The sequence below is a fragment of the Giraffa tippelskirchi genome, chromosome 7 (genome assembly GCF_054371585.1).
Source record: "Giraffa tippelskirchi isolate mGirTip1 chromosome 7, T2T-mGirTip1v1.2.pri, whole genome shotgun sequence".
NCBI classification, from domain to species: domain Eukaryota; kingdom Metazoa; phylum Chordata; class Mammalia; order Artiodactyla; family Giraffidae; genus Giraffa; species Giraffa tippelskirchi.
In genome coordinates, this window is record NC_137281.1 from 77,913,161 (window position 1) to 77,932,841 (window position 19,681).

Sequence of the window (19,681 nt, forward strand, 5' to 3'; positions counted from 1 at the left end):
ATTCTTATACAAGGCCCTTCTCCCCCACTCCAACCTTCACCTTCATATTTTTCATCCATCAGAGCACTGACTGTGCCAGCAGGCAGGGCAGAGGGGAATCTAAGGGTGGTTCTCCCAGGGGCATTCTTTTGAATGAAATAAGTCACTCATGTTGGGGGTGGTATTCCCTCTGTTGCTTAAAACCACAAAGATAGAGCCCTTCTATCAGCCCTAGACTGTGAAGAACAGTACCTCAGCATCAAAATCAAACAGGGACCACAGAGCTAGGCAGATGCATACACTCAATGAACTATTATTGGGCTGCAAGGTAAAGAGGCCCAAGGGGTGGGCAGTTAAGGAAATGGGCTTTAATTACTGTTATCTGTTCAGTCAAACCTAGCATTTCTCAAGCCAACTGGGTGGAGTGGACGGAGGGTGGATGGAGTAGAAGGCTCCAAGGAAGAGTCTGGATCTGTCTGGCCCCTCCTTCCTTCCCCCAGGGAAATCCAAGGCCTGGTTCAAAGGGCCCAAGCTTGGGAGTTGGCAGGTTGGGGCCATGGTAGGGCTGAGGGATGGAGTCTCTGAGCGGGGAGCCCCCACCCTCTATGGAGAGGAATCAGCCAGCACGAGGCCTGAGCACCCACGCAGGAAGCTGGGAGGATGGGGGGCGGCAATGAAGTCAAAGCCCTTAGCACACCTCCGTGGACCCTGACTTGGTGGTGGAGATGGGAGGGGGAGGCCTGGGAAGCTAAGAGCTGCTCGAGTGAAGAGAAAAGCAGGTCTGGTAGGACGTGGTGTGAGCGCTGGACCACGGACAAGAGCCTGGACCAGGGGATAGTCAAAGGAAGTGCAGGAAAGCCCCCAAACAGATTGGCTCAGAGCAGAACATGACTGGCAAATTCTTAAGTACCTGAGCTCCATGGTGCCTAGTGCGGAGCAGCAGCGTGGGCATCACTGGGAGCCTGTCAGGTCTCAGAATTAGAATCTGCATTTAATAAGCTCCCCAGGTGATCTGTGGCTCCTTCAAAGTCGTGCCCAAGCTCAGGGAATCCAGGGAGGGCTTCTCTTCTGCAGTGGCAGGGCCTCCTGTTCCATGGATCTGGAACAAGCCAAAGGCAGGCGAGGCCGTGTGTGTAAGGAAGACATTCCACGCCCCTCACAGCAAGTCCCTCAGTCTCCACTCAGGAGGCCTCTTCAGGAATGGCAGACAGGGAACACACATCTCCAGGGGGAATCAAGCACTGTTTCAGTGTGACAAGGGGACTGTGACAGACAAGTATACAGCCCCTGAAAAAGATGCCATCAAATAATTTAATACGAGAAAATGCTCATGGACACATCTCTGGGAAAACACAGAGAAAACAGACTAAAATATTAACCAGAGCTGTGATTTTAAATCACGTTTGTCTTCTTTACCTTGTCCCTGTTTTTCCAGATTTTCAACATTAGGATGAATCTAAAAAAGAAAAGTATGCAAAATCTTAATAGGTGAAGAATAAAAGAGTAGAAATCTTCTGATCCAGAAAAAAAAGTACAAAACCCACTTAATTTACTACCTTCCACATATGCTATGCCTTGCTATTTTATTTATAAAATTCATTCTCGTGCGGTACATTATAGAACAAGACAACCTTGGCAAAATCAAAAATATCAGAAGGGAAGACATACCATAAAATGAGTTTCAAGGATCACTTTATTTACAATGGCCCCAAGCTCACTCTCTGGAGTAAGCGCCCCTAAGATGCTTTTGACGTGGGGAGCATCCTACTGCACCATCCTCCCTGCACAAGAATCACCCCACCATGCAACCAGGGAGGGCCATGTTCTGAGGTCGTTTCTCAGTGGCACAGCAAAGCTTTGCTGGCCCACTGTCTCCAGCCATTATCTCTCGCCATCACAGGCGAGTTCACTGTCTACAACTTGAGCATTCGTGATACGGTGGTCCTTGAACATACATTTACTCTATAAGAACAAAACTGGGCCACATGGAACTAGATCTTAAACTGTGGCCTCATCTACTCCAACCCCAGAGTCTTACACTCTGTTCCTTTTCCCACTCCTGTGTCACATGCTGGGCCGAAGGGTCTGTTACTCAAATTAAAATCACTGTAGTTTCTTCCCTAACTAGCAGGAACAAAATATAATATAGTTGTTTTTTTTTTCTTTAATGTCTATATTCTTGCTGCTCTGGTATCTGGGGCCTAACTGACCCAAAAGGGACTGCTCCTTTCAGGGCTAGCTAATTCCTGAAAGAAACTGCAAGTTGGTCAGTTGTGCCCACCTCTTTGCGACTCCATGGACTATACAGTCCATGGAATTCTCCAGGCCAGAATACTGGAGTGGGTAGCCTTTCCCTCCTCCAGGGGATCTTCCCAAGCCAGGGATCGAACCCAGGTCTCCTGCATTGCAGGCAGATTCTTCACCAACTGAGCTATCAGGGAAGCCCCCTAGCTAATCCCTAGATGTAGCAAATAAATCCTCTATAAGTAAACCTCTCACATGTAAACTAGTCAACCCAGGGTCATATTCTGAATTACCCCTACTATCTGGCTCTTAGGCTCCAGGAAGTAATATTTCTCTGCCCTGACCATCCCAGTGTCACATACCAGACATAGACACCACCTCCTCTATGCCCCAGAGCCACTGACATTACCCAAACCAGCCAACCCTAAACGTGCTCACCCTGCCCTGCCTTCCCAAGGAAGCCACAATAAAGACTCCTGCCCATGACTTTCCCTCACTCCTCCTGCCTCCTGCCCCTGCTGCTTCCCCGTGTGGCCCTGTATGGCATGGGGACCCCTATAACAAACTATCTTTTCAATGGCAGTCATCTCTTGATCTGTTGGCTTCACCACACTCAAATGACAATTAAACCTACATCTTAAAACATACCCCCAAAATGGCCTCATTTTCTCAATTCCATATATTTTTCCTTAAGCCTTCACCACATGCTCTCAATTATGTATGGACAGATGGCAAACAGAAAGAACACATCATAAATATTAAGAAAAAGCTAGGAATTAGAAGATGACATTTAGCTTGCTTTTTCATGAATAAATGCTTGGGATTTTATAGGACATATATATAATAATTACATTCTGCTATATAATCATATCTAGTTCATATCACTAACTTTCTCATAGTACTCAGTAAGGAACTCCACGCTTTACAGAGAGTATCTCATCCCAAGGACAAGTTTGAGAGTCAGTGTTCTAATCAAAGAAAAACTCATCTCACAGAGTAAATTCCTGGTACCCTTTGGTTTCCCGAATAACTTGAAGCATTCCAAAGCAGGAAGAACAAAACAAACAGAAGGAGCTACCAGGAACAAACAGAAACCCATTTAACCTTTGATGATATAATGTGTCCTACTCACCAACTAGACAGCAAGAAGGGCTTGACTGCCAGGCATTTTAGCCAATGTCCAGTTTTCCCAAAGAAAGCAAGGGAGAAACTGGGGAAAACTAGAAAAAATAGGGTGAGATAAGCAGCAAAAATAAAATTAACAGAAGCAATAGCTACTGACACATGTGTACAAAAACAATTCATTGAGCACCTATTAAGTAAAAATATACCTAAGCCTGGCGTGCTGCAGTCCATGGAGTCACAGAGTCGGATATGACCTAGCAACTAACAACAATACCTCACTAGATGCTTTATATACACTACAGAATTTAATGTTCATCACTGTTGTTATTATCAACCTCTACTATAGATGGAAAAGTTGATCAAATAACAAAGGTACACCTAGTAGGTAGAAGAACTGGGATTTCTGCCTCAGTTGGGTGTCACCCATCTCCATCTCTATTTAATGTACCAAGGTTTAATTATCAGTGTAACATTGTAATCATACCTTCAGAAACTTCCTCCCATTCTATCCTGATAACCATCCTATGCAACAAACATGGAGTGTAACTTTATTCCCACTACAGAGATGAACGTAAAGCCTTGAACTCATTCTTGTTCTTTCTAATACAGCACTCTGCAAGGATGAGAGCAGTGAGCAGCAAAACCCTGAAGGTGCAAGGACAGGAGACATGTAACATAGGAAAGATAAAGACAGCAGCTTTGCCACTCCAACAGTGCTTTGGAAGCACAGGGTGGGTGTGTGTGCATGTGTGACAAGCACCTACACATACACGTGTGTGTCTGCACATATGCAGGTGCACCTAAGAAGAGCAAAGAAAACTCCAGGGACAGAACAAAGCCCCAGCCCTATTTCAAAGCATCAAATTTTGCAGCAAGTTCTACAAGTTAAGAATGCAAAGAATGATATGCTGTTCTGCCATTAAAACACTGGAAATTAAAGCTAGGAGTGTCTTTAAAAAAAGAAAGAAAGAAACCCGGGAGTGTCTTAAGCAACCAGGGAGATCATTCTACCCAGTTCAGTTCAGTCACTCACTCGTGTCCAACTCTGCAACCCCATAGACTGCAGCACGCCAGGCCTCCCTGTCCATCACCAACTCCCAGAGCTTGCTCAAACTCATGTCCATTGAGTCAGTGATGCCATCCAAACATCTCGTCCTCTGTCGTCCCCTTCTCTTTCTGCCTTCGATCTTTCCCAGCATCAGGGGCTTTTCTAAGGAGTCGGTTCTTTGCATCAGGTACTCATTATAAATAATAGCCACAAACAATTTCTTAAACATTTCCTCTGTACATTAAGGTGTTTTCAAGACATTTTTTTGATTTAACCTTTTGCGGGGAGGAGGGACCGAGGCATGTGGGATCTTAGTTCCCCAACCAGGAATTGAATCCGTGCCCCCTGCAGTGGCAGTATGGAGTCCTAACCACAGAACCACCAGGAATCCCCTGATTCAATCTTCAAGAGCATTATGATGTATCACGATCCCCATTTTATAGATGAGGAAACCTCAACCTCTGATTGCAAAGCCCATCAGAATTCCAAAAAATGTTTTCACATCACCTCATCCCCAGGAGACTTGGATTACACTGTTTTGACGCCTCTTCCACCTGCCTCCATACAGAGACATAAAATCAAGACAGCCTCTAAAGCACCTTCATGCACACAAGACCTGAGGCCCATCAGACCTGCATCTTCCTCACCAACCCCCACTCAGCACCATTCCAAAGCCTTGTTACATGAAAGTACAGCCACGGTCTCCAGCATCCTGTGGCAGAGGGCACATCACCCCCAACATGAGTGACTTATTTCATTCAAAAGAATGCCCCCGGGAGAACCACCCTTAGATTCCCCTCTGCCCTACTTGCTGGCACAGTCAGTGCTCTGATGGATGAAAAATATGAAGGTGAAGGTTGGGGTGGGGGAGGAGGGCCTTGTATAAGAATATTTTCATTTCTGTGATATTTTGATAGAAAAACATGATTCATGAGCTCCCTTGTGTGTGGCCTTGGTTCCTTTTGCAGATGTATTTAAGAACAGTAACAGGAAGTTTCTCAGGTTGGGGGTGGGGGGAGTTGCACGTGTTGGAGAGTTCTGTGATGTCCCGTGCCGTCGAGGCCTCCCGTCCCTGAAAAGCATCCTGACGAACCCTGTCACCTTGTCCTGAGGCCCTGGTTCGGAAGAGGATGGGGGTATGCTGACAAAATGCACTGGGTATCTGGGCAGCTCTTCAAATGAAGCAGACAGTTAACTGTGGACATTTGCCTGAGGGAAGGGCACACACCTCTTCATTCGGAAAAGCATTTGGCATTGTTTACTTTTCTTGTAAGTTGTGGCTGTGGTAGTAATAAATTTTTTTTTATAGTAGAAAATCGTATTGTGTATTTTCTAGGTGCCAGGTGAGGTCCTAAATTCCTAACATAGTTTCATTTCATCCTCACATCCTGTGACGCTGATACGATTTACCAGTTTTTCAATGGTATTTTTGCCATCTTTTCTCAAATGAGAAAGTACTACTGAACTTTTTGGCATGAAAATGTACTACATTAAGAATCAGAAAAAAAAATTTAGAAGCTATCCTGACTTTGAATGAGTGACAGAGAAAAAGTTAAAAAGAATGTTGATTCCATTTTTTTTCTTTTTCACAAATGAGAAAACTGAGGTCAGCAGAAGTGAGGCAACTTTCCTAAGGTCCTGAGAAGTGAACTCAATCAGCCAGACCCTAGCAGTGAAACCCAAACCTTTATGGTACCATCTGTAAGATGGAGCATGTGTCAGGAGGTACTGAGTTAGTTAGTTAGTTAAATCGCTCAGTCGTGTCCAACTCTTTGCGACCCCACGGACTACAGCAGGCCTCCCTGTCTATCACCAGCTCCCGGAGTCTATTCAAATCCATGTCCATTGAGTCGGTGATGCCATCCAACGATCTCATCCTCTGTCATCCCCTTCTCTCACCTTCAATCTTTCCCAGCATCAGGGTCTTTTCCAATGAGTCAGTTCTTTGCATCAGGTGGCCAAAGTATGGGAGTTTCAGCTTTAGCATCAGTCCTTCCAATGAATATTCAGGACTGATATACTTTAGGGTGGACTGGTTGGGTCTCCTTGCAGACCAAGGGACTCTCAAGTGTCTTCTCCAACACCACAAGTCAAAAGCATCCATTCTTCGGCGCTCAGCTTTCTTTAGAGTCCAACTCTTATATCCATACATGACTACTGGAAAAACCACAGCCTTGAAGAGACAGACCTTTGTTGGCAAAGTAATGTCTCTGTGGTTTAATATGCTGTCTAGGTTGGTCATAGCTTTTCTTCCAAGGAGTAAGCATCTTTTAATTTTATGACTGCAGTTACCAACTGCAGTGATTTTGGAGCCCCCCAAAAATAAAGTCTCTCACTGTTCCCATTGTTTCCCCACCAATTTGCCATGAAGTGATGGGACCAGATGCCATGATCTTAGTTTTCTGAACGTTGAGTTTTAAACCAACTTTTTCACTCTCCTCTTTCACTTTCATCAAGAGGCTCTTTAGTTCTTCACTTTCTGCCATAAGGGTGGTGTCATCTGCATATCTGAGGTTACTGATATTTTTCCCGGCAATCTTGATTCCAGCTTGTGCTTCATCCAGTCCAGCATTTCACATGATGTACTCTGCATATAAGCTAAATAAGCTGGGTGACAATATACAGCCTTGACAAACTCCCTTCCCTACTTGAAACCAGTCTGTTGTTCCATGTCCAGTTCTATCTGTTGCTTCCTGACCTGCATACAGATTTCTCAGGAGGAAGGTCAGGTGGTCTGGTATTCCCATCTCTTTCAGAATTTTCCACAGTTTGCTGTGATCCACACAGTCAAAGGCTTTGGCGCAGACAATAAAGCAGAAGTAGATGTTTTTCTGGAACTCTCTTGCTTTTTTGATGATCCAGCAGATGTTGGCAATTTGATCTCTGGTTCCTCTGCCTTTTCTAAAACCAGCTTGAACATCTGGAAGTTCACGGTTCACATACTGTTGAAGTCTGGCTTGGAGAATTTTGAGCATTATCTGCTAGTGTGTGAGATGATTGCAATTCTGCAGTAGTTTGAGCATTCGTTGGCATTGCCTTTCTTTGGGATTGGAATGAAAACTGACCTTTTCCAGTTCTGTGGCCACTGCCGAGTTTTCCAAATTTGCTGGTACATTGAATGCAGCACTTTCACAGCATCATCTTTTAGGGTTTGAAATAGCTCAACTGGAATTACATCTCCTCCTCTAACTTTGTTCGTAGTGATGCTTCCTAAGGCCCACTTGACTTCATATTCCAGGATGTCTGGCTCTAGGTGAGTGATCACACCATCATGATTATCTGGGTCATGAAGATCTTTTTTGTACAGTTCTTCTGTGTATTCTTGCCACCTCTTCTTAATATCTTCTGCTTCTGTTAGGTCCATACCATTTCTGTCCTTTATCGAGCCCATCTTTGCATGAAATATTCGCTTGGTATCTCTAATGTTCTTGAAGAGATCTCTAGTCTTCCCCATTCTATTGTCTTCCTCTGTTTCTTTGCATTGATCACTGAGGAAGGCTTTCTTTTCTCTCCTAGGTATTCTTTGGAGCTCTGCATTCAAATGGGTCTATCTTTCCTTTTCTCCTTTGCCTTTGACTTCTCTTCTTTTCACAGCTATTTGTAAGGCCTCCTCAGACAACCATTTTGCCTTTTTGCACTTCTTTTTCTTGGGGATGGTCTTGATCACTGCCTCTTGTACAATGTCACAAACCTCCGTCCATAGTTCTTCAGGCACTCTGTCTATCAGATCTAATTCCTTGAATCTGTTTGTCACTTCCACTGTATAATCATAAGGGATTTGATTTAAGTCATACCTGAATGGTCTAGTGGTTTTCCCTGCCTTCTTCAATTTAAGTCTGAATTTGGCAATAAGGAGTTCATGATCCGAGCCACAGTCAGCTCTCGGTTTTATTTTGGCTGATTTCAGTATTGACCATCTTGTGGTGTTCATGTGTAGAGTTTTCTCTTGTGTTGTTCGAAGAGGGTGTTTGCTATGACCAGTGCATTCTCTTGGCAAAACTCAATTAGCCTTCTTCCTGCTTCATTCTGTACTCCAAGGCCAGATTTTCTTGTTACTCCATGTATCTCTTGACTACCTATTTTTGCATTCCAGTCCCCTATAATGAAAAGGACATCTTTTTTTGGGTGTTACTTCTAGAAGGTCTTGTAGGTCTTCATAAAACCGTTCAACTTCAGCTTCTTCAGCATTACTGGTCAGGGCATAGACTTGGATTACTGTGATATTGAATGGTTTGCCTTGGAAACGAACAGAGATCAGTCTGTCATTTTGAGATTGCACCCAAGTACTGCATTTCGGACTCTCTTGTCGACTATGATGGATACTCCATTTCCTCTAAGGGATTCTTGCCTATAATGGTCATCTGAATTAAATTCACCCATTCCAGTCCATTTTAGTTCACTGATTCCTAAAATGTTGATGTTCACTCTTGCCATCTCCTGTTTGACCACTTCCAATTTGCCTTGATTCATGGACCTAACATTCCAGGTTCCGATGCAATATTGCTCTTTACAGCATCGGACTTTACTTCCATCACCAGTCACATCTACAACTGGGGGGTGGTGTTGCTTTGGCTCCATCCCTTCATTCTTTCTGGAGTTAGTTCTCCACTGATCTCCAATAGCATATTGGGCATCCACCGACCTGGGGAGTTCATCTTTCAGTGTCCTATCTTTTTGCCTTTTCATACTATTCTTGGAGTTCTCAAGGCAAGAATACTTTAGTGTTTTGCCATTCCCTTCTCCAGTGGACCACGTTTTGTCAGACCTCTTCACCGTGACCCATCCATCTTGGGTGGCCCTACACGGCATAGCTCATAGTTTCACTGAGTTAGACAAGGCTGTGGTCCATGTCCTCGAACTCTAACCATCCTTTATCAGTAATCTTTGCTCCTCTTTTCTCATATCTTTCTAATTCTTCCTCAGTATTGTGGTTTTTCCTGTTTCATAGGACCTGTACAGATCAAAGGCATCTGTAGTGAAGGGGTTTCATAAAGCGCTGCCTTTCTGGTTGACAGTCGGCCAGCTGATTACCCTTGGCTACTTTACTCCAGTCCCTGCTATGCCCTTTGCAATGCATAACAGCTACTTCTTTAGGACAATATATAGCAGTTAAAAGTCTCTCAATCTCTATGAAATGCTTAATAGATTCTCCTGTTGCCGTTTTAAACTGTCGTGGCCATGCAGTATCACACAGGAAGATCAGGGGTGTCTTCTTTAAGCTCTGGGGATCAAATCTCCCAGTTTTTCAGGATACAGTTCAAAGGAGTGAGGCTGGAATTGTTAGCTCCCACCCTGTCTGCTTTAAATCCACCAAGGTTGTCCAAATGACTGGAAATCTCAGTAACGCTCCAAACAAAAACCAGATCAAGTTCAAGGGAAGTTGTGATGCTCATTGTCCTTGCAAGAGTCCACATGGTATGAAGCAGCACTACGGGAAGAGTCCATTAGTAGCCAGCCACCATGTCTTGGGTCCTCTGGATGGCTTCCTGGCTGCAACTAGAGGTGCTGAGATGTGAACTCAACCAGCCATGTCCTAACACTCAAACCCAAACCTTTATGGCACTATCTGTAAGATGGAGCAGGCATCAAGAGGTGCTGAGATGCACTCATGATACAATGATATTCTACAGAGAGGGATGATGTTTAAAAGTTTCTACCAATTATTTTGGACTCTAGTTTTAAAAAGACACTAAGCATAAAATATAATGAAACTGAATTTGGCACTTGCAGCAAGCCTAAAATCTGAACTACAATCCAAACCTTTCACCATTAGCCTTCTTCTTTCAACAATTACATTAAAAAAAAATTAAGTTGCCTGCATTCTCAATCAATGATTCTGCACAAAATGTCCATTTCTAAACTGTTCCATGATTCACATTTTTCCTGCTGTTGACACTAGAAAAGCTCCCAAGCTTTCTAATAATATAAAAAAAAAACCATAAAACTCTTCCAAATGAATTACACAACGAGAGAAAAGCAAAAGACAGAAAACAAAAACTATATTTAGATTTAAAGCAAATTTCATAAGTTCAGAAGACCCTCTTTCCCTCAAAATATCACAATACTTCACACACATAGAAAAAAAAAATTGTTTCTAATTTAATTACTAGGGGTCATCTCTTCAGAGACTAAATAAAACAAAACAGTTTTCTGACTAACCTTTGAGGTTATCAAATAACTGAAAAGTGATCGATATAAACAAACAAGGATTTGAACTCACCACATTAAACATTCATAGTTTAAGTCAACACTGCTGCTGCTGCTGCTGCTAAGTCGCTTCAGTCATGTCCAACTCTGTGTGACCCCATAGACGGCAGCCCATGAGACTCCTCTGTCCCTGGGATTCTCTAGGCAAGAACACTGGAGTGGGTTGCCATTTCCTTCTCCAATGCATGCAGGCATGCTGAGTCGCTTCAGTCGTGTCAGACTCTGTGCGACCCCATGGACAGCAGCCCACCAGGCTCCTCTGTCCAAGGGATTCTCTAGGCAAAAATACTGGAGTGGGTTGCCATTGCAACACTAGGCAAGGGTAAAGGTAAACAAAGTTCAGAAACTTGCTCCTAACGTAGGTAGGAATCTCTTGGCTGGTGGAATAATGCAAACAGACTTATTTCTCCATATCAAAGCAATAATGATGACATCTGTAAGAACGATGTGAGACCCAAGTCCTCAGCCCACATTCCTGGCACATAAAAGTATTCAACATTAGCTTGTACTAAATGCTCGTTCCATCCAATACAAGGTCACTTAACATCCCTGCACCTCCATCACTTCACCTACAAAATAGAGATAATAGTAGTTCCAACACCATAGGACAGAAAATGTAGTAAAACACTTAGAACAACAATGGTAGGTACCAACATTATTCTTCTCGCCCTCAAAAAAGGAAGCTCGGAGGCTTATAGGGCTGGGATCTGAACCTAGTTGCTGTAAAGTAGCTGGCATCTCATTTCCTCCAACTCAAAGCTGGAGCTGATGCTTAGGGAGATTTACCTGGCTGCCAGGCCTCTTCCCACTGCACAAGGGACAAGGGGACAAGGAATATAAGGGTTCTCTTCCTCTTGGCAACTCAACCTGCTCCAGAAACTTGCAGCTTCAGCATCCTCAGTCCCATCACCCAAACCTCACATCTAACCAAAAGTTTATTCCCCCTTGCATTTCAGTTTCCCGCAAGGGGTCTGGTGAGGGGTGGGAGAGCATGTTTCGTAACGACCTAAACAACAAACAGCAACAAAGGGAACGGCCCCCATTTCCGCAGCACTCACTCCCCAATGCTGGATGGACCCTCTCACACGTGGACAGCTTCTCCCAACCTGTGAGACACTTCCTTTTGTTACCATCCCCACCATAGCAATGAGAAGCTTAGCTCAAGGAAACGAGCTGCCCGTGTTCATAGCTTATTAAGGGTGAGGACAGGCCCTAAAAGCAGGTGTGATTTAAAGTCAGCACTCTTAACTGCCTCACCAAACTAAACATGGAAAAGAAAAAAAGAGGAATTGGCACTTTTAAAAACAATAATTATTTTGGAAAATTCAATCAAAATTTATTTTCCAATTAAGTAAAGTAAAGTCGCTCAAGTTGTGTCCGACTCTGCGACCCCATGGACTGTAGCCTATCAGGCTCCTCTGTCCATGGGATTTTCCAGGCAAGAGTACAGGAGTGGGTTACCATTTCCTTCTCCAGGGGATTTTCCCGACCCAGGGATCGAACCCAGGTCTCCAGCATTGCAGACAGACGCTTTATCATTTGAGCCACCAGGGAAGCCCAATTAAGCTATTGCTTAATAAATGACAATATTACATGAAGAACTGGCTAGTGCTTCATACAGCAAGGAAGTGTACTTCAGTCAATCCAGACAACTCCATGACTCAGGAGCACAGTTTAACTGTGATATAGGGATGACTCCAGTTTCTACTACCACAGTATTTATACTTTGTGATTTGTACAAACAAAACCATCTCTCATGCCTCCAACAACATCTACTACAACCCTGTGTAACTTACAATTAGACCTCTGTAAATACTTAATCTCATGATCACACAAAGAAATGAGTCAACTCTCTAAAAATGACTGGTCATCAGTCCCCAGACTGCAACCTCCAGCCCACTGATCAACAGTCCCACTGTGTCCAAACCCCAGATGAGTAATTCCTCCAACATAGGGTCAATTTCAAAAACTTAACAGAATTGAGAGCCTAAAAATAAACCCTAACATTTATGGTTAATTAATTTCTGCCAAGTGGGCTGAGTTAATTCACTGAAGGAAAAAGACACTCTTTTCTTTTTTTCAGCTTTATCGTGATAAAGTTGACAAAACTGTAAAGATATTTAAAGTGCACATTATGATATGCATTGAAAGGATTCTGCCCATCTAGTTAATTACCACATCCATCGCCTCACATATTTATCTTTTTGTGTGTGAGAACATTTCAGTTCTCCTCTCTTAGCAAATTTCAATTGTATAATAGTGTTATATAAGAGTATTATCAACTACAGTCACCATGTTATATATTAATATTAGATCCTCAGGTCTTAGTCATCTTACAGCTGTAAGTTTGTACTCTTTAACCAACATTTGCTTATCTTCCCCACTCCCTAGAAACTACTTTTCTGTTGTTTTTGTGAGTATGACATTTTATTTAGATTCCAAGTATAAGTGATATCATGCAATATTTGCCTTTCTGCTTCTGACTTACTTCACTTAACACAATGCCTCAAGGTCTATCTGTGTTGTTGTACATCTTATTTTCTCTTCCTCTGCTGATGGACACTTACGTTGGAAAAAAACAATATTTTCAATAAATGATGCTAGAACTGGATATCCAAATGCAAAAGAATAAAGTTGGACCTCTTCGTTTTATCGTACACAAAAAAATGAACTTGAAAAATGGACCAAAGGCCTAAACGTATGAGCTAAAACTACGAAACTCTTAGAAGAAAATATAGGACTAAATCTTCATAACCTTGGGTTGGGCAAAACTTTTTTAGAGAAAAGACAAGAGCATAAGCAAGAAAAGAAAAAAAGATGTTAGACTACATCAAAATCAAAAACTTTTAAGCTGCAAGTGATACCATTGCGAAAGTGAAAAGATAACTCACAGAATGAGAGGGAACACATGCAAATCACATGTCTTACAGAGCTGGTATCCAGAATATAAAAAGAACTCTTAAAATTAAATTAAAAAAAAACAATTTAGAAATGAGCAAAGAACCCAGTTCGATCACTGGGTTGGGAAGATCCCCTGGCAAAGTGAATGGCATCCCATTGCACTATTCTTGTCTGGAAAATTCTGTGGACAGAGGAGCCTGGCGGGCTGTAGTCCATGGGGCTGCAAAGAATCGGACGTGACTGAGCAACTGAGCACCATAAAGGATCTGAATTGACATTTCCCCAAAGAATAATATGAATGGACAATAAGCACCTGAAAAGATGCTCAACATCATCAGTTATTAGGGAAATCAAAATCAAGTAAGATATCACTTCACACCCTAGAATGGATATAATCCAAATTTTTTTAAAAAGAGGAAAAAGTATTGGTGAGGATATGGATAAATTAGAACCCACATACATTGCTGGTGGGAATATAAGATACAGCAGCCTCTTTGGAAAACTATTTATTTGAAATAGCCATAAAGTGGAAACAACTTAAACAGCTATCAACTGAAAAAATGGGTGAGTAAAATGTGGTATACTGCATAAAAAGGAATGAAGTATTGGCACATACTACTACTCAGATGAATCTTGAAAACAAGTTAAGTGAAAGAAGCCCGTCATAAAAGTCACGTAAAAGTGTACAGTTCCATTCACATACAATATCCAAGATAGGTCAATTGATAGAGTCAGCAAGTGAATTAGCTGGGCTCTGAAGAGGTCTGAGCAGAAACTGGGAACAACTTCTAATGATCACAGAGGTGATAAAAATGTCCTAATATTAGACTGTAGTGCTGGCTGTAAAACTCTGAATATACTAAAAAACACTGAATTTTTAACATTTTAAATGGATAAGCTATATGGTATGTGAACTACATCTCAAAATTATTTTTTTTTAATTTTTATAAGGAATTTCTTTAAATAAAAAATAATCTAATAAAGTCATTTTTGGACAAATAAAAAAGTATTTGAGCTTCCCTGGTGGCTCAGTGGTCAAGAATCCGCCTGTCAATGCAGGAGATGTGGGTTCAGTTGCTGGGTTGGGGAGATCTCCTGGAGGAGGAAACGGCAACCCACTCCAGTATTCTTGCCTGTGAAATCCCATGGACAGAGGAGCCCTGGCGGGCTACAGTCCATCGGGTTGCAAAGATTCAGACACAACTGAGAGACTAAAAAAACCAATAAAGGAAGTATCCCCCCCCAAAAAAAAAGGGAAATCTCAAATAATTTTAAAAGGTTGGATATTTCTGCTCAACAGAGAAGTAAATGCTTGGGCATTGCTCCAACTCCACTTTAAGAATAAAAATAAAACTATGACGTTTTTTGAACACCTGTTAATTTAAACAGGAATAAAGTGTCCCCAAGGGCAAATTCTCAGCACTTTGGGGCTGAAATTGTTCCCTGTGATTCTTAAATTATTGGTCAGCTGTCAAATGCTTTGTAAAGTTTACATTAAGTGTTTCACGGATCTTTCAGCACTGAGTTTTCTTGAGACTTCACAATTTGGAAATGGCTGATTCTTAGTACTGGAGCTCCCATTCCTCTAACAATTTCCTTGTACCAAAAACAGCCCTTTCAATACTTCCTAGTAACCCACAGTCCACTGCAGCACTCTGACAAAGACTGATTTGACAGCTTAACTATAATCTTGGCACCCACTTTTATGAGTGGCACACTTTTTTTTCTAGTTCTATTCACCTCAGTACATTTTAGTCAAGAAAAGCCTCATTTACATATGTAAACTGTGGGTGGGGGCAGATAAAAATAAATTACATCCTTTACCAACTGTTCCAAACTGATAATCTCGGTTTCCTGTCTCCTTGGACTCAGGCTGCCAATCACCAGAATTGGCTCTTAACTACTCAACTGTACTGCCTCTGGACTATCCACACAAAAAAGCAACTAAATGCACACTGGAAAAATGTCTAAACGAATCCTCTCACCATAAAGCATGCTTTTCCTTCTCCTATCAAATATATTTTATCTAACTAGCTTAAAAACTCAACCTTAATATGATACTTCTGAGCAGCATTTAAAGTCAACTATGTCCAAAACACAACCTGCCATCTGTATGTCAAGTTTTGAACATGTATTATGGGAGTCAAGGTGGTGCAATGGTCAAATTATCTATGTTGCTCTGCCCTTTTTCCATCTCTATATGCACTACAGGAAGTAGGATCCAGTCCACACTGCAGTTTTAAACTATATGAAAAAATGATCAAGGCCAAAGCACTGAGTGGTTCTTATCTGGGCAGCACCATCCCACCGTTCTGTGGCCTTGTGGGTTGTTATTAATAAAGGTGGCAGTAATGTTTTTACAAAGACTGTTGAGTGCTACTGACATCTGACTGGCTTAGCTTAGACACTACATGTTACCAAGCATACTATTAATAAATACCAGCTCAGCACTCCCTTAAGAGAAAGAACTGCTTCACCCAAAGTACAAACAGCACTGTCCCAGGGACCCACTAGTTAAGATCATTCCTCCCAAATGCCACAACTCAATTAGTTACAGCTTTTTCTTCAACTCTTCCAATAATAGCGTTATAGAATTGATAACTGTTTTTGATGAGGAGCTCCCTATTTTACTTATAGTAACTCACGCATTTATATTATTCTCAGAAAAATTGGGAAAGGGGAATGGCAGGACAGTGCTGGGAGGAGGAGAAGCCGGGCATCTAAAATCTGGGAATATGGTTGGTCTCACAATGAAGGGCAGATGGGAGAAACAACAGCCCCTTCCAGTGCTCTGCACCCTGCTTCCTTTCTGCCACGGCACAGCAGGAAAATGAAGTCAGAGCCTTAGCTCTGTTGGACCTCTGGCTTCCAAGAAAATACAATCCCATGACAACCCACATCCCTCTCTTCCCAGCCCCACCCCCCCCATCATAAGGAAATAATTTACTGCTTCACGATTTTCAAAGCCTGCAGCCAGAAGCCACTGCTGGGTATAACAATTTGCATAGAGAGCCTTGTTGGTTAACCAGCTCAATCTAAATAGCCTAATCTCCCTTACTCAGCAACCTGCAACTTTCACAAACTATATGGCTTAGTAAGAAATAAGAAAGTACATTCTTAAAACTGCTCTGTTAAAGGGATCCACAGAGCAGAACTTCATGAAAAAGAAAATTCAAACGACTGCTTGGGAGTTTAAAAGAAAAGAGGGGACAAAAGGTTTAAACTGATTTTACTGCAACAAAATACAGTGGGGAAAAAAAAGTGAAATTTCAGCTATAAGATTATATTTAAAATCTGTATCCATGGGCTTCCCTGGTGGCTCAGTGGTAAAGAATCCACCTGTCAATGCAGAGGTCATGGGTTCAATCCCTGGTCCAGGGAGATCCCACATGCCACAGAGCAACTAAGCCTGTGTGCCACAACTACTGAGCCACATGCTGCAACTACTGCCGTCCATGCACCCTAGAGCCTGTCCTCCACAACAGAGAAGCCACCGCACTGAGAAGTCCAGTGCACCACAGCTAGAGAGTAGCCCCTGCATGCCACTATGAGAGAAAAGCCGATGCAGCAACAAAGACCCAGCACAGCCAAAAATAAATAATAAAATAAATAAATAAAATAAAAAAAAAAATCTATATCCATGAACTCTTCATTGAAAAGTGAAAGTCGCTCAGTCGTGTTCGACTCTTTGTGACCCCATGGACCATACAATCTATGGAATTCTCCAGGTCAGAATACTGGAGTGGGTAGCCTTTCCCTTCTCCAGAGGATCTTTCCAACCAAGGGATCAAACCCAGGTCTCCCGCATTGCAGGCAGATTCTTTACCAGCTGAGCCACAGGGGAAGCACTCTTCATTGAACTGCTCTGCAAAGACAGCAGGAGAAGCCCAATACCTACCCATTCTCTCTCTCATCAATTACCAAATGTCCACTGTGTACAGGGCACTGGGGCTGAGCAAAGGCCACGGTGGCAGCCCCTGCTGCACGCTGAATAGCTGAGTGCAGCTGGAAGAGGATCTGAGCTTTGGGGCTCTGGGATCTGAGCTCTCTCCTTCGATCCCTTAAGGATTCATTTAGCTCCAGAAGGTGACTGTGTCAGTGACCAGATTCTCATAGTCCAAAAGGTGTCTGCGAATGGTAACTCCCAAAAGAGGGATGGGCATTATTACTCCAATCAGAATCTCACAGTCAGCAGTGGGACTTTCTCTGGCTTGCTGCCAACCAAAAACTCCCCTGCTGCTGCTGCTGCTAAGTCACTTCAGTCGTGTCCGACTCTGTGCAACCCCATAGACAGCAGCCCACTCCCCAGGATGGTTCTAATCTCAAATCTCCTGCCCATTACCCTTAAAAATGATTTGGGTATGCCAGAAGTTCCAATAATTTGGCTTCTGACTGAAACTTCTCATACCCAGAGGTACAATTCCCCTTTGTCAGCATGTCCCAATTTTCAGTTTAATGTTTGGGTGGACAGTGAGGATTTTCATAATCAGGAGCAGCTGCATATACCCAAACGTGGTTCTCCACACCCCAGGAGCCAGAGCCCCCTGCCACCTTCAGCGCTGCCTCTTCTATTCTCCAAAACGACAGCAACTCTCTCCATGATCTGGGCCAGCAGGTCACTTCAGCCTGGGGAGGCTGGCAGAAAAGAATTCAACCAGAGCTCCCTAAAATGAAGCAGAGCTGTTTCTGAAGAGAGGAAGTTCCCGTCTCTGGAGTTGTCCGCTTACGATAGCACAAGAAATCTGAGCACAATTGGGTAGGAGGAGCAGCAGACCCTTCCAGCACCAGTTTTCTGGGAGTTGGTCCAAAGAGAGACAGGGAGGCAGCTGCTCCCTCAGGCTGCTAACAGGCATGTGAGTTGGTCGGCCTTCCTGAAGGAGGTCTGCCACGTCCAGGGCTTCTGAGCTATGCATTTTATACCTGGTTGTGCTATACTTGCCCTGAAAATATAGATTTGTTCTACCAGGATTAATATGGAAGGAGTTCAGAGCATCTCCCCCCAGAAAGTAGTTTGGCATGCTGATTATTCTGAGTTAAGATTCACGAGAAACAGCAGATGCAAGGAGGGCACTCTGCCCTTCGTGTTTCTTCCTGAAAGCAGGAGATGTACTTCCTACATGAGAAGCACCCTCCCTGCACCAGGAGGAAGACATTCTTATCAAGGACAAGAAGTTGAGATGGAGAGAATTCTCTACAAAGAGACCTTGTTAAAGTAATTTTTATCTTCCTTTTACCTCCCCACACAGTTGAGTCATTTTTCCACAACTGCCTCTCCTGGTTCAATCTAATATAAAAGTAGGTCTCACTATTTCTGAGATCTTCATTTCCTTATGAGGGCTCCCAAGTGAAAGTCGCTCAGTCATGTCTGACTCTTTGTGACCCCATGGAATATACAGTCCATGGAATTCTCCAGGCCAGAATACTGGAGTGGGTAGCCTTTCCCTTCTCTATCGGATCTTCCCAACCCAGGAATTGAACCTGGGTCTCCGGCGTTGCAGGCGGATTCTTTACCAACTGAGCTGTCAGGGAAGCCCTATGAGGGCTCCCAAGTCACATAAAATTTGTATATAAAATAAATGTGTACGCCTTTCACCTGATACTCTGTCCTTGCTAATTTAATTTTCAGATCCAGCCAAGAGACCCTAAGAGGATCAAGGAAAACTTTTTCTTTTCCCGCCATGTTAAGGAACAATGTGAGCAGAACAGGATGTGCAATTTTGTTTGTGAGAAACACACACTAAAGGCAGAACACTGTGCCCGGCTGAACCAAGCTGCACAGAAACCAGGAGGCACACACTCCTCCGCTCCGCGTGTGTGATGAGTCACTCTAAAGCACATCTGGTGTTACAACTTCCTATCCAACTTCAGATAACCCTCCATCCACCACTTCACAACAACTCACAAGCTGCAACTTTTCCAACACCTGCTTCCACAAGCAAATTTCAGGTCTTTTTCAAGATCAAGTGTCAAATTTTCATAGTATTTATATATCTCTTAAACATTTAACATTTGTAAAACTGTACTATCATTTTTACTAGGTTCCTTTAATTCTTAATGTGTCACTGACAAAACATTCACTGCTATGCTCCAACCCATCTTCCCCACGAGACCTGTGGTTTTTACTGTTCTGTTTTGCAGAGTGTGATTTTTAGGAATGCATATTCATGTTGTATTATG

At 42.9% G+C, this 19,681-nt stretch overlaps 1 protein-coding gene across 5 annotated transcripts in view; it reads right to left on the reverse strand.

Moving 5' to 3' along the window:
- Nucleotides 1–19,681, reverse strand: part of SERINC5 (serine incorporator 5) — a 100,837-nt gene that overhangs the window by 66,392 nt on the left and 14,764 nt on the right. Inside the window, exons 2-3 of one of the 5 annotated variants that reach the window (XM_081506034.1) lie at nt 1,396–1,435; nt 890–1,266 (exon numbers count right to left, since the gene is read on the reverse strand). The exons of 3 other annotated variants lie outside the window; for them this stretch is intronic. In XM_081506034.1, the coding sequence (XP_081362160.1) occupies nt 890–970 (81 nt within the window). In that variant the 5' untranslated portion in view covers nt 971–1,266; nt 1,396–1,435. The remainder of the gene's footprint in view (nt 1–889; nt 1,267–1,395; nt 1,436–19,681) is intronic. One more of the 5 variants, XM_081506035.1, reaches the window with a different exon arrangement.